Source organism: Gigantopelta aegis, chromosome 15 (genome assembly GCF_016097555.1).
Source record: "Gigantopelta aegis isolate Gae_Host chromosome 15, Gae_host_genome, whole genome shotgun sequence".
In the NCBI taxonomy this organism is placed as follows: Eukaryota; Metazoa; Mollusca; class Gastropoda; order Neomphalida; family Peltospiridae; genus Gigantopelta; species Gigantopelta aegis.
Genome location: NC_054713.1, coordinates 4,484,885 through 4,499,782, shown reverse-complemented (window position 1 = coordinate 4,499,782; position 14,898 = coordinate 4,484,885). Strand labels below are relative to the sequence as shown.

General features: G+C 34.1%; 1 protein-coding gene across 1 annotated transcript in view; it reads right to left on the bottom strand.

Moving 5' to 3' along the window:
• Nucleotides 1–14,321, bottom strand: part of LOC121390168 (cyclin-L1-like) — a 33,981-nt gene extending 19,660 nt beyond the window's left edge. Inside the window, exons 1-3 of the mRNA XM_041521919.1 lie at nucleotides 14,102–14,321; nucleotides 11,688–11,762; nucleotides 11,018–11,127 (exon numbers count right to left, since the gene is read on the bottom strand). Coding sequence (XP_041377853.1) covers nucleotides 11,018–11,127; nucleotides 11,688–11,762; nucleotides 14,102–14,305 — 389 coding nt within the window. The 5' untranslated portion in view covers nucleotides 14,306–14,321. The remainder of the gene's footprint in view (nucleotides 1–11,017; nucleotides 11,128–11,687; nucleotides 11,763–14,101) is intronic.
• Between the last annotated feature and the right edge of the window lie 577 nt (nucleotides 14,322–14,898).

Genomic DNA, 14,898 nt, shown 5'->3' with positions numbered 1-14,898 from the left:
CAACCGTGGTCAAAGTAAACAGAAGACGACATATGTATCCAAAGCAGAATAGAACAGAACAGAACAGGTCAATGCAAAACATTTTAAACAAAGCAGCAACTCGACAATTTTCTTCAAATACCAACCCGGAATAACCTGTATGAAAGATTCAAAGTTTGCACCAAATAAGCATCAAAGTGGACTGTTAATGGATCTGTGGTATCAAGAGTGAGGTAACTGGAAGGACAAGGCTGTCATTTTAATACATTGTTGCTTCTTGAAAATATTTTAAACATAGGGTAAATGATGCTTCCTGCAGTTGCACAGTAAATTTCCTTCTTAAATACAAAAGTGTGGTCTCAGCAATGAAAACAAAATCTACATGTAAATTACCTTTGTTAATTTAAATAAGTTCAAAACATGAAATAATTTTATTAGCCAAGGATATCACCAAAACAAATGGTTAGATTTTTACAACACAATTTTTAGTATCAGTAGTAGGTAGGAGTATCACAGACGAGCACACAAGTTCTAAGATTTTGTCTCTCATATAAATTTCACAATGATAATCTAAGACTATCTTCCTTTACTAAAAATGAACGAGTGTACATTATTGCACCCAGTGTTTACAGATCTTTTTAAAGAAAAGATAAAACACAATAACAATGAAGTTTCCTCAGTCAGAAAAATAGTAGATCAGGGATTACACACTGAATAATTGTGTTTCAGGAAAGTTTCAGATACATGGAATATTATAACTTTGGAAAATATTACAAATTGGCCAATTCAAACAATTTGATAATCAAATACTAAATGAAGTCCTCTGTATATGGCTGTAGACAGGCAGGGCTTCTGCCAGAGGGTAAAACTGGTATGGCGCCATGCCCAAATGTTTTGCAGATTTTTTTTTTTTTAAAAGCTAACCTTTTGGGAAAATTAAGGACAACATTACTGTACGATTTTCTCAACTCTTAACCCTAAACTTAACCCATTTTCTTTCTGGGGGAAGATTTTAGCTTCATCTGTTATCACTGTATCCAAATGTGTTGCAGGTTTATCAACTAAACTTAGTGTCCATTTCCATGGGGTTGAAACTAGGGTATGTGCCTTTAATGACATTCGTATGTGGTTGAATGAATAAGTTAAGGATTGTATGTTATTTCTTTTACATTCACCGAAGTATGAACAAAAAAAATCATCCGCAAACTCTGAATCGGCGAAGTCGTTCTTACATAAGTTCACAGAGGATTTTTTTTTTTTCCATACCCAGATGAATGTAAAAGAAATAACAGACAATACTTATAATTAAATTTGAATCATACTTGCTAATAATAACACTAAAAGTTCATACTTTATTTTGAATTATTTCTGGACCATAAACAAAAACACTCAATAAGAGAACTTGCCCATATAAATTGACCTCATCAGATACAACGTTCCCCGACGACGTAATATTTATATTCATTGAGAAATGAACAATACATTTGCTACGTCTGGACCAATGGAATGACATTATATTGTAATAAATGAACAGAAATTATCGTGTGATGACACACCAGCACAAAAATACAAAATTGGCCACTGAACATCAAAGTTAAAATGATTATTTATACTAAAAATAAACAATATGCAAAACCAATGTAAAGAGCTGTAGGGAAAAGTACAATACAAAAAGCAAAGCAAGTACATTTCAAAACATACCGTATGTGGTGCTATCCAAATACTTTCAGAATGAATATATAACCTACACAAATAGATAGGGACACTCTAGATGACCACCTGTCTAGTGAATCTTTTGGTATGTGCATTGTACATATTGCCTTCATTGGGGTACCCCCACCCCAACTCTGCCCCAAAAGTTTTCGGAAACTCAACCCTACTAAAAAAAAAAAAAAAAAAGGGGGGGGGGGGGGGGGGGGTGTGTGGGGTGGTGGTGGCAGCACACACACCAATTTACTTTTTCAATGTGTTATTTTTACCATTTTACATGAATATGTAGATGAACTTTAAAAAAAGAAAGAAGGTAACATAATATATTGTGGATATTGTTGGGAACACGTTACATTTAAGTGAGATTGAGCACTTCTGAAATGATGCAGTGCCAAGTGTTTTAATCTTTACACCAGTTCAACAGACAACGGCTGTGGCCAGATTGCGGTGACAAAACCCATCTGTACGAGTTACCTCTGCCCCAACATTTTGGACCACTGTCATTGCAAAGAACCATATAAAACCTACATCCATCATGTTTAAATATTTTTGTACGCACTAAAGATGGAATTGGATAAAAAGCCCCCGCCCTTCCCCCCAATTTTTTTTTAATTTCAGTTGAATGGAGATCACCAGTATCACTGAGAAAAAAATAACTGAAAAGAAATTTTATTCCCTACTCATATGCCACCCAAATCTATAAAACACCCATTCTCATGCAATTTATAAAACAAAAATAAAACTTGACAATACAGTATTAATAGACTATTGGCTTGAAAAAGATAAATGCATTAATACACACAACATGAATAAAATGTATATGAATAAATGTTACACAGCATACATAGAAGTTCAATGTTAGCGTACACAAGTGGTAAATAAAAATATGACAAGTATTATAACTTGGCATATAAACATAATATTCCTTTAAAACTTTAAATACCACAAGACGTGACCCTCATCTATGATCAATATTTTAATAGTTCGCACCTATCAAGTGCATTGGCAAAATGTGGAGGTTACTTAATTTAACATATAACCTGGATAGGACAGGCAAGCTTACAATTGCCAAAGTGCTTGAAAATAAAAACAGTTTAAATGTTGTCTATTAAATTCTAGTGTTGGGATGTGGTTAAACATTCATTCCATTAAATCCCGACATACAAGTAACAAAAGTAGGTTTATTCATTCACCTGTTTTCACTGCACTGGAACTTGGAGTGAAGCCATTTTAAAACAGATGTTGCACTATTTTATGTTTATATAAACTAATTTAAAAACACATTCAAGAAATGCAAAAAGTAGCAGTTCTCAGACTTCAATGTTACCCAGTAACCTCCCCTGAACCCAATGATTTTTACTTATTTTTATGCCCAGGTTTTGAATATATAATTTTATTTTACAAAATAACCCACTAATGAAATAAAAAATTAGAAACTTAAGGGTTTTTTTTAAAAATGCTATTGCAACGAGACAAGACATCCATTCTGGTTCAATTGAAAGTACCGACTTGTGTTTGGGTACGATACATTATTGAAATTGTCAAGTTAACATACAGATGGAAAGCTGATACCTCCGGGGGTCCGGGCATTTGCCCTCTGAGAATCTCACTTTTTTATATATATAAAAAACCCTCCAGGAAACAGCATACACATCTCAGGGTTTAATTTGTTTATAAAAAGTAGTTGCCCCCCCCCCCCCCGCTTAAATTTTTTTTATCAGGGTAAGGCCATGGAGTACCAGTGACCAACATGATATACCAGTCAGGAGAGGGATGGAGCACACTAAACTATTGAATGAGTTATATGAACTGATAAGGAAGACAGGACTAGGATTTCCTTTCATGGGCATGAATGCATGAAATGTAGGTCACAGTGACCTTGTTATAAGCAACACACTACCATCCCACATACTTGCAAACTAAGCTTGTGGATCGTATATGAATTGTTAAGATATGCACATCCAATTTGGTCGATGGATTGCTAATGGTCATGGTTGCTTTTTAGGAGACATTGTTGGTCAAGGAAAGATTTTCCCTTAGGCATCTTTCTATCAAGCAATGTTAGTGCTAGGATCACCTAAGTGCATTATGTAGCTATGCAGTTAATGTAATTCTAGCAGTAAGATAAACTTCGTAAAAGGGGCCCAGGTCTGCACAAATTAAAGCTATAGTAGAGTAGAGTTATATGTTCCTACCAACAAAAGGGATGTTGTTACATTTTCTTGGCAAGTGTAGATTATACTGCAAATTAAGAGTTAAAATTTTTTAATACAGCAGAACTTAAAACTTGTTTTAAAAAATGTAACATTTCTTGGTTAGAATCTTGTCAACAGGCTTTTGAACAGTTAAAGGCAGTTTTGTTTAGTGAATCTGTTATGATAGCACCAAATTTCTAAAAGCTATTTAATCATGCAGTTGAATCCAGTGATATTGGAGAAGTTTTCCTACAGGTCGACGAATAAGGAGTAGATCATAATGTATACTTCATTTTTTAAAAACTAAAACATCAGAAACTTCAGGGATTCTAGCTTATAGTAGCCCCATTCCCATGGATAATGATATTCAATATTGGGCTAGTAAATAACTATTATTGCCATGCCAGACGGCTAGTGAATTTTTTGGGTTGAATGTTGCAGTTGTCCATTCTGTAAATATGAATATCCTGCCCAACACCCACAGCCCCCAGTGTTAGTGTTTTTAAGCTCTATCTCCCTCTTTAGGTAACATATTTGATTATTACTAGTATTTAGTAAAATTGTATTAACTAAGTAAAGTAGGGCTAGTGAATTTTTAATTGTGGCTAGTCAATTATTAAAATCACTGATCCCATAGCTAGCGGATTTTATAAAAATTCTAGAAGCTCTTATTCAACAACTGAAAACGCAGCCTTAGGGTTTAGTTCAGCATAATGAGGTTATGTTTTTTGCAGTAGACTGATCACAATCCATTTGTTTTTATGAGAAATTTAGTCCACATCTCTGGGGAAAACAATCTGATAGCCGATACTTTGTCAAAAGATAAAATATTACTAAACTATCTAGGCAAGTTGTATATGAATGTACATGATTTTCTGATAGCTGCTTTGGCTCTACACATTAGAATTTTGGTCAAATAAATGCGTGTGTGTGTGTGTTTTTTTTATCCCCAGAATACTTCGGGTTAACCAAACATTAATAGACTAATTTCTTCCAGATACATTACAGCCTATCCAGTGTATTCAAAGAGGAAATCATGCAAGCTCATGTGGTGCACTGCAGTGAAGGATGGCCATGTTTTGAAGCAAAGATGTGTTGGAAAACACTTCTTATAAGCGTTATGCTTATGGATTGGATTTAGTCGTGGTATTCAGCTATAATAATAATAATGTTAATCTCGAAGTAATATGTATAATGTTAATTTCTAAACTGTAAAATTTACTTCAGCTTCAAACAGTACTAGTGAAACCAGTCAAAACATTTTTCTTATTTTTTCAGTCAGTTTGATAGTACAGATAATTTATTTTAATAGTTACAATCCAATGTACAGTAACACCACTTTGATTCCAAGTTGTGCTTGAAGCAAGGTTTGATGATCGTATACAACAAGGATTTCCCTTTAATTGTGCAGCAATGTTTGAAAAGTAGGTTGCAGTGACCTAGTTACAGTAAGCAACACACCACTATCTCCAACTGTACTTGCATACAAGGACTGATGATCCTGTATCAATTGATAAAGATATACCCTGGAAATAAAAAGGTTTATGTACAGACATACGCCATACTATAATATGAACCTTCGAAGATGGACATATAAAAATGTACAGGTATATGCCGCCATACCATAGTATGAACCTTCAAAGATGGACGTATAAAAATGTAGCTTAGCTTAGTAACTGGTTTAACATGTCCATATACCAATAGGGTTTCAAACACGCCTATCCCGAGTCCAGCCTCTGATAGGACTCGGGACAGGGATAACCTTACAAATATGGTCTATTTTGAAAATGTTAATATTAACACCAAAAGTATAAAAAAAAGGGGAAAATTGGGGTTAATAAATTTTGGCTGTGCCCTTAAAAGAAAAGTATTAACATGTCTAACCTATATAAATTATTAATTTAATTTCAGTACAAATTTAGATGGGCTGGTCTAAAATTAATAATAATTATTGAAAAGTATTCATTAAGCCCATGGGAGGTTAGGAGGAAAGGCTATAAAGCTGGCACAAGTATACAGCAAAATATTAAATTAATTTTGGAAAAGGGGCTGCCAATCATATTTTAAACATTGGTATCACCAAGCGAGGGTCGGGAGGGGAGTCCGGCCCTACACAAAACCTAAGGCTAAACTGCCTATACCCCCAAAGAATGCCCTAACTTTCAGTATCCCATCAACCCACCCACACTGTGTTCAACCGCAGTTCAGTCCAATACTGGCAGCATACTAGTTTTTTTTAAAGAAGTTAGTAGAACTTCCTAAATCAGCATTACAAGGAGTGTGTAGACACGTATATGTAAAAATGTAGACATACAATACCATAATATGAAGTCAAAAATGGACGTATGAAAATGCAGACATACGTCGTCATACCATAATATGAACCTTCAAAGATGGACGTATAAAAATGGGTTGAACAAAGTGATCTTGCTCCAATAACTGGCAATCAATGTTACACAATTTACAGGGACATGTTTTTTTAAAAACAAATATCGAACTTATGGTACAGGATCATAATTTACCACTTTTTCATATATGATGTGAAGTTGCTGGTGCAAATTTAGACTGAATATGCTTGTGATATTTGGAGGAAAACTAGCAATTTGATTTTAATGGGATTGTTGTTAGTCATGAAAATAATGTCTTAAAAGTTTTAAAAAAAAAAAAAAAAAAAAAAAAAAAAAAAAAGTAGTCTAAAACCTGTCAGATAATTAGCCAAGACCCAAAGAACACATTTTTGATTAGCAACCTTGAAAACTACTGCTAAGTTTTAAAATTGTGTAGTTATATCTGAAAATTGTGTGGCGAATCGCGACTTGATTCTGAAACAAATGATCCATGAGAAGCCAGAGGTGTTTCACAACTAAACCATCATCTTTGCCATCCATTTACTGGCCGACTGCAGCACCTCCAATACAGTCCCATTATTTGTCTAAGTGTTCTTTCTTCATCAGATACTTGTCCAATACATTTGATAGACCTGCAAATAAACAGTCCGCCCAGAGTGAGCCCTCATCACCCTCTGTGGCAGATTGTTGATTAGGCATTTAAAAAAATTTAATAATAAAAAAATAAAGAATAAACAACAGAAAATAAAGAAGTAAACACGAAAAGTGAGAACTGCTTCACTAAGTTGTCCAATCCATGACTCCACAATTTGCCGTCACTGACGTGCCCGACTGAAAAACATTCAAACTATTAAGAAATCATGTAATCATCATACAAGTTTCTTTATCAAACATTTGACACTTTTATCTTCAAAATGTGCTATCAAGCAAACGTCTGACAATATAAAACCAGGATTCTTACAAAGTTGAAAGTTCTATAAATAGTAATCTTTTCACAATAAAGAACTGCATGGTAATTTGCAGTGAATTACAAATTTCAAAAGATTTTTTTTTAACATTCTGCATATTGAAAATAAAATAAACATTACTAACTATATATCGAAGGCAATTTCAAGCTTTAGCAGCCAAAAAAAAAAGCTCTAGTTAATCACCAACATGTTTGCAGGTAAACGAATTGAATGAACGAACAATTTAACACCACCCCAACACAAAAATACTATTGGGCATCAGAAAAGGTTTGCGCGAAACTTTTTATTAACGTTTTGTACCAGTATTAATAGCAATCTGAAACAAGGGTGTTCATGACAATTTCTACCCACCATTTTGGCAAAATAATAGGAGTCTTCTAACAAATATTTGATATTTATTTCAACTTAACAGCCATTAATATCACAATAAAAAACATGACAATTTTCTTTGAATTACACATTTGTACAATATCTTTGTGAAACTCAACCAAGACCTTTTTTTTACATGCTGAATGTTAACGAGACTCACATTAGTTATCTGGAACCTGCCTAAACATTGTGTAGAAACTCACAAAATTAACGTGTTTAACTTTCCCCCAATTTTGGGATATTTGTAAAGTACGTAAGTGTTAAAACATCAGAATAAGCAATATATTTCAAACTATTTAATTTGTTTGTACCAGATGACCCTGAATGTCAAAAACATGCTAAACACTCAACAATACCGAAATAGTGTCAGCAATTTAGCATGTTTGTATATGGGCAAATTTACCAATTTTCTTAGCTTAACAAAATGTTACAAAACGAAGGCTCTTTATACATGTATTTCTTCACATGAACAATGAATGACAGCATCAAATTGCATGTTACATGGACACCAACAGAACAGAGGAAGAAAAACAAAAACTGCCGAGTACCATGTAGTTGAACAAATTTGGCTGAATTAGCTTTCAGTCGGATTGTAAAATACAACTCTTAGGACTCCAAGTAGCACAACAAGGAGAAAAAAAAAAAAGAAAAAAAAAAAAAAGGAAAAAAAAACATCCATTAGAAATGTTTTTTCGATATTTCTTTTGGTTGTTAAAGGGTGTGCATCATGGAAAACAAATGCTATTATAACGATAGCAATATGCAATGCAGAACAAATTATTCCCTGAAAATTTCTGTAATTGGCAAAGCAAACTCCTTTCCAAAGTATGCCCCAATTTACTAAACTCAATTAAACCCAATAGGTCGTCATAATCAAATCAAATTTAGCATTAGCCCAACAAATACACATAAAGCTGCAATCATTAGCATATTTTTGTTCAACCATTTTGAACACACCATCACAGAGCTCAAGCTTTAATGATAGCACCAAAGGCCATTGCTGTAGTGTAATACAAACTGCTGCAGGTCAATATTTTTGTCGCTGAATAAAAAGTATTACCATCAATTAAAGGGATAACTTTAGCAAGATGTTATGTCACTTTTTTTGTAAAACAATAAACATGAATACTTAATGTCAACTGATAATAACCGCTTATAGTGAAAACACAGACAAGTTGCAAATTTAACAGCAGGACTCACCGTGTATAGTGCCAAATCAACCCATTGCTAATTTCTATACAAGGAGCTACAACATTTAGGTTTTTGCTAATAAAATATTCCCTTAATTAACCACGTTAATAACAATTTTCAATAAAATACACTACATATCTGAAAAATGGCTAAACTTAAACCCATTCCAGTGTGAACCTTGAACAGGATTATACATTTCTGCAAACATTCCATTTATGAATCTCAAATTATCTAGATAACATTAAGTTTTACAATTTCGATGGAAGCCGTAAAAAAAACAAAAAAAACCCCAACAAATTCAATCAGGGGTACAGAAATGATAAATATTTCACTAGCACGCCGGACCAAAACCAACTAAAATTTACTAGCCTGCCAGAATTTAACTAGTCACTGTTTGTGAGTTTCAGAGTGTTCACAGTGCCTATAAAACAATATATTGTTTAATAATATTATAATATGCACAGTCTTCACATCAAATGATTTTTTTTTTTTTAAATATTGTAATAAAAGTTTTTTTTATATATAGATTTACAAAATTCAAAATTCATAAAATAAAGACAGATCACCCATCGGCATTTGTCAACTCGTCCTAAGAATTTTTACTCGCATATAGCAAGTACTTTCTGCACCCGTTCAATGACTGCCATGTTTATCAAAACTGTACTTGTAAAATGCAGTTGTAAATGTTTTATATGTTCTCGCAAGACTGCAGCTTCAACAAGAATGGGTTTAGATTTTTTTTTATTGTCAGCGTATTTCACCTACATAAAAAAAATGTAATGATCTTTAACAGGTGCATAATAATTAGTTAAACATCTAAATAACCTAGAATATCTTATGAACTGATGCTCGAATATGATCATCATATCTAGATATCAAATGTAACAAAACCATTTGTAAACTAACAAGTTCATTAAAAAAAAAAAAAAAAAATTATTCTGTGCACAAATGTTTTATTAATAAATTTAATCACAGTATTCATTATACCATGCAAATAAAATTATAATGCTGAGACCACACCTGTGCATCTTTCATACAAACCGCTTGAAGCAGAATCTCGGGTGAGGTACTGACAAGCCCATACATGTAGGCTATCATTGACTGCACCACAAAGTAAGGCAAAGCCTGGAGGCTTCGTTATCGTCAACTGTGCAGGTAGCAAAAGAAAAATAACTCTGTTAATAGGAAAGACAATTTATTTGCTCAACAGAGTGAAATTTGCTGAGCAAATGTTCTTACTTTTTTTTCAAATATTAAAAGAACGAAGAGAAAAAGTTGTAATGGCATATATCAGTGGGAGGTAGGGTCAGATGCAAATCTGTTTTAAGAGACGGTAAAGCAATATTAAGTAAGATCTAGGGGCAGAAAATAGCACTTGCCGCAGCCAAGAGCTTATTTCTTCTACCGAGAGAAAAAAAATTTTTTTATAAAAAAATAAAGGCCAAGAATTCAAGTTGCAAATGTACATTTGAAAGATGAACTGCCAATTATTTTCTTAATGTTTACAAAGAGAAAAAAACGGGGGCAATGTTTATGCAATCAACACTGTTCCAGCATTCGGTCAAACAAGTTATAAAAAAAAAAAAAAAAAAAAAAAAAAAAAAAGATTGATAATTTACATTACACTTAATCCCAGATAAAAAAACAACCAAGGAATCAGTTTGACAAATTCACTAGCCCTTGTTCATGCCTAGTCAATTCTTGGCATGGGCAAAAGTAAACATTATCAAATGTACTACTGTTATACATCTATAGTCAAAGCTTCTTTGAGGGCTAGTGACATTCTCAAAGATTTGTCCAACACCGAAAAAGTCTGCGATTCTTTCCATAAACGAAACTACAATAAATAAAGATGGGCCCTACTCACCGCTTTCATCTAGCAAGCCAAATCCATGGAGACTGTTTATCAACATGACAATTTAAAGGGACATAGAAAGATATAATTTGTTCACTCCTCTTACAAATCTTTAGTACTACAGCTATTACAATACAATCCCTGCAATGCCCACGGCAATCAGCAGTGCCGTGGAGATTGCCGTAGAGTTTTTCATTCACCACAGCACTTTTTTTGTTTGCTGTGGATTACATTTAAATTATTAAACTAATTTTCCATGACTTGTAGTTTGCTGTGGACATTTTCTTAATTGCAAGGGTTGCAATGTCAGTATAAACCACATAATGGATATTCCCATTACTAATATTTCTGTGGGCGATACGGGTTAAGAGCACAATAAAAAACAAGACAATAGATGCTTACCTGCCATACCGGACCTGCTTGATGTGGTGGAAAACATTAATGACGTCTCGTAGTCGCCGTGGATGCTCCTCTATCTTGGATGCCAGGTTAACACAAGCCATGGCAACAACCTGTAGCAAGACAATCAAACTACATTACACCGTGTTACCTCTGGAGAACTCCAGGAAACCATTCCAACTGCTGGAATACTCTATAATACTGATGATCAATATTCGGATGGATGGAACAGATGGACAAGTGGTATAGTAAATTAATAAAATAATTAAGTCTGATTCACGATTGAAAGCAATGTAATAATAATTTAAAATGTGCAACAGGGATAATTAAACACTGATAAATGTTGACCATCCACCGTTTTATGTACGGTTTATGCAGCCTCAACGACAGCACTACTTGGTAACTTGTATGTGGATGCAACTAAATATGCAATATATATAAATTCAGTACTCCTACCTATAAAAATTTTCCCCAATAATCAGGTCTTGAAAAACCATAATACCCTCAATTGGAAGTTTCCGGGCCTGGTGAATACTATGCCGGAGCAGCAAGTATTCGATTCTGCTCTTTCAATTTTGTAACCAGGCCGATAAGATTATTATGATTAACATAGCAAAGTGAAACTAACTATCTGCAAATATCACAGATATGAAAAAAACAGAAGAAACCTCACCTCCATGTTGTGCTTCACAAACGACTTCAAATAATAGAAACGCTGGAAAAGTACTTGACCTGTTGCCAAAGCCACCTGAAAAAAACATATAAAATTTCAAAAAGAGTTCTGTATTTTCCAACCTATTTGGGGTATTGAATTAGCCATGTCAACTGGGTATTGTATTAAACACTACAAACGACGTAATGCTAGGCCTGGATTCGAACTCCAGACCATTGGGACTATAGTCGAAGATGCCAACCACTCGACCACAAAGTGGATCAACAAGTGAAACTGCATTTTAATACTTATAAATCTCATAGGGTGTATTTCGACAGTTACTAGTTATTTCATACCATAGTTTATGGTCATTTTGTACCATAGCCATTTCGTACCTACCTTTTACCATCTCATACCATGTTTGGTCATTTCGTACCATAGTCAGTTCGTACTCAGTAAATTAACGATGGAATGTGTTTCAGTGGCCATTAACCCTATTGAAGTCACTTTTCTGAACATATTTATATTGCCACATGAAGGATATAGTTTATTTTTAAGACGAACTGACTACGTCTTTAGCCCGCTTTCGACAGATTCTCGGAAAAATACCCGCCCGGTCCCCCCCCCCCCAACCCCTAACCAAAAATAATAATGGAGGGGACCGGGCGGATATTATACCACAAATTGTTTTAAAAGGTATTGTATATAACTATCGCTAACCCTAACTTAAACTAATTTTAACAAATATTTCTTTAAAATTGTTGAGGAAAAATAAGGAACTTTTGCCCATGGCAAAAAAATATGGAACTTTTGGCCAATAATTCATGAGAACTATTGTTCTGTTCATGTGTCGGTTACTTTAAAATCACGTTAACTGCCAATTGGTTATGTGGTGAACAAATTAAGTCCTAAAATTATAATTTATATGTACCATATATCAGGAGTACAATTGAAAATCAATTTAAAATATATTTGAACCACCAATGTAGCACAGAACCATAGTACAGTTGTTTTTGGATTAGAAGGAAGTTGTCAAATCGCCAATGGAATGAATGGTCGGTCAACTCGATTATGAACCATTAATTTGTCAGTTTGGCTAAAACTTTTAAGGGATGCAGAGTTCGACAAATCCGCTAGCCCGACGCCCGTGGCTATTAAGTTTGGGCTAGTGAGAAACGCAAAACCACTAGCCCCTGCGGGCTAGTGGTTTCCCCTCTCCTCTCGTCATCGCGGGTTTTTTTCTTTCTTTCTTTTTCTCTCGGCTGAAATTTCGTTTAATAAATTTGATTGTGACGTTTGTCATCGAATAATATCAACAACGCAATCAGTATATAATAATAATCCACTTGAGCTAGGTCTGCAAACTGCAGTAACATGCTATCTCTACATCGTCACAGTTACAGCATGCATTGTTTACCTTTCCCTTTCAAGTTTCTGGCACAGGAAATAAAGTCTAATGACATGCGTGTTTTGATTGGTTAGACACGTCACGTGGTAGTTAATCTCGCACATATGTTTTAGGCTAAGAACTTGGAAATCACCCAATCGCGACGACAGGTTAATCTCAATCAAGTAAACCCCACCATGCTTTGAATTTCAGTGTTTGTTTTATTTACCTATTGTTTTTCTAAATTTACACTTCGCTAACATGTGGTTATCGGCAATCAGGGAAACCAATTTACTTTAATGGTAACCGCATATGCAATGACTCGGCTTGGCCTATTACGTGTAGCGGTTTTGGATAATACGTCACAGCTGCCGATACAAGATAATACCTTTTTTTGTTCATCAATTAACAACGGATTAGATGTCGCCGTTATATTCTTTTGATATCGGTCTGACACGGAATAATGCCCTGTGTTTGGCATCACCGTTCCTGGCGACATAAATAGTAGGCCCTAAATATATAACCAACTACCAAATACACTGAACCATCTATTACCGTGTGTCACACTGTCGTACCCTCATTTAAATTTAATTATTTTGATAGTGTGTTTAGATACCAACCAAGAGTTTGCTCAATTATTTTTCCCCGGGTGGAGGGCAAAAACGAAAACGGGACAATGACGATGGATCACACTTGACAAAAGACAAAACGTACGACACGACAAAAAACTGAAAGTTACAACATGATTTAAGTGTTTGTTTCATTTTACTGTTATACTCGTAAATGTGTAATGTTACAAAAATTATATAAAAATCCAGTTATAATTGATCAGGAATTTGGGCTAGTGCTTTATCTTGGTGGGCTAGTGGTTTTAACATACTCTGGGATGGGTGGCATTTTCACTTCAATTTTGATTAAAATACAAATCTATATCCAATATGATCTTTTTTTAATACTAAATATATTATTACCACGGCAAAAGCTGGGAATGTTGCTGCAATTAATAACCACTAATTTTGTGAAAACGAAAATCAAAATGGCCGCAAACCTGTGGAAGTTTTAACAAGATACCGGACGTTTGTATTAATTCGCATCCTAAAATTCTGAGATCTGTCTCAGTTTCGCTGTCAAGACCATCCTGCAGAGAAGGAGATTCTGAAAGCTTCTCGGGTGGAATTAATACATTCTCTAAAGTTAAAACAACTCTACTGAAGTCACGAACAGTCGTAGAATTCGCCACGCCATCCGCCATTTCTAAAAAGCATGAACGTATCACTGACGATTGTAGTCCTACGCTAGAACCAATTTATTAAATTGATGTATTTTCCTGCTCAGTTTAAAAAATATATATACTTCCACATATATAAATATAAAAAATATAGAAACTGAATATCAAATGGATGTAACTAAATATAAGAGATTATTGAATTCTGAACTAGGTTCTGCGCGCAATTTTATGTCAGTAAAAGGGCAACTACAAGTCCCGTCCTGTGGAATTCTCCATCGGAATACCTCGGTCGATTCCGTGACAACCGTTTTCAGAAAATCTCGATCCGAAGTCAAACGATGTTTTCCAAATGGACATAAAAAGGAAAAATAAATAGATAGATAAATAAATAAATAAATAAATAAATAAATAAATCATTACATCAAATAAAATAATTTTAAAAATAAAAAGTGGAAAAACTTGTTTAAAAAAAGAAAAGCAAAAAAAAGCAAAAACAAAACAAGCAATTGTTTACAGAAATTTGAAAGGATAGTAATATAAAATATGGTTATTTGCAATGTTCGACAAATGTTTTTGGAACCCTGCTATTTTGTGTGATTATTTAAAAACTGGAGAGA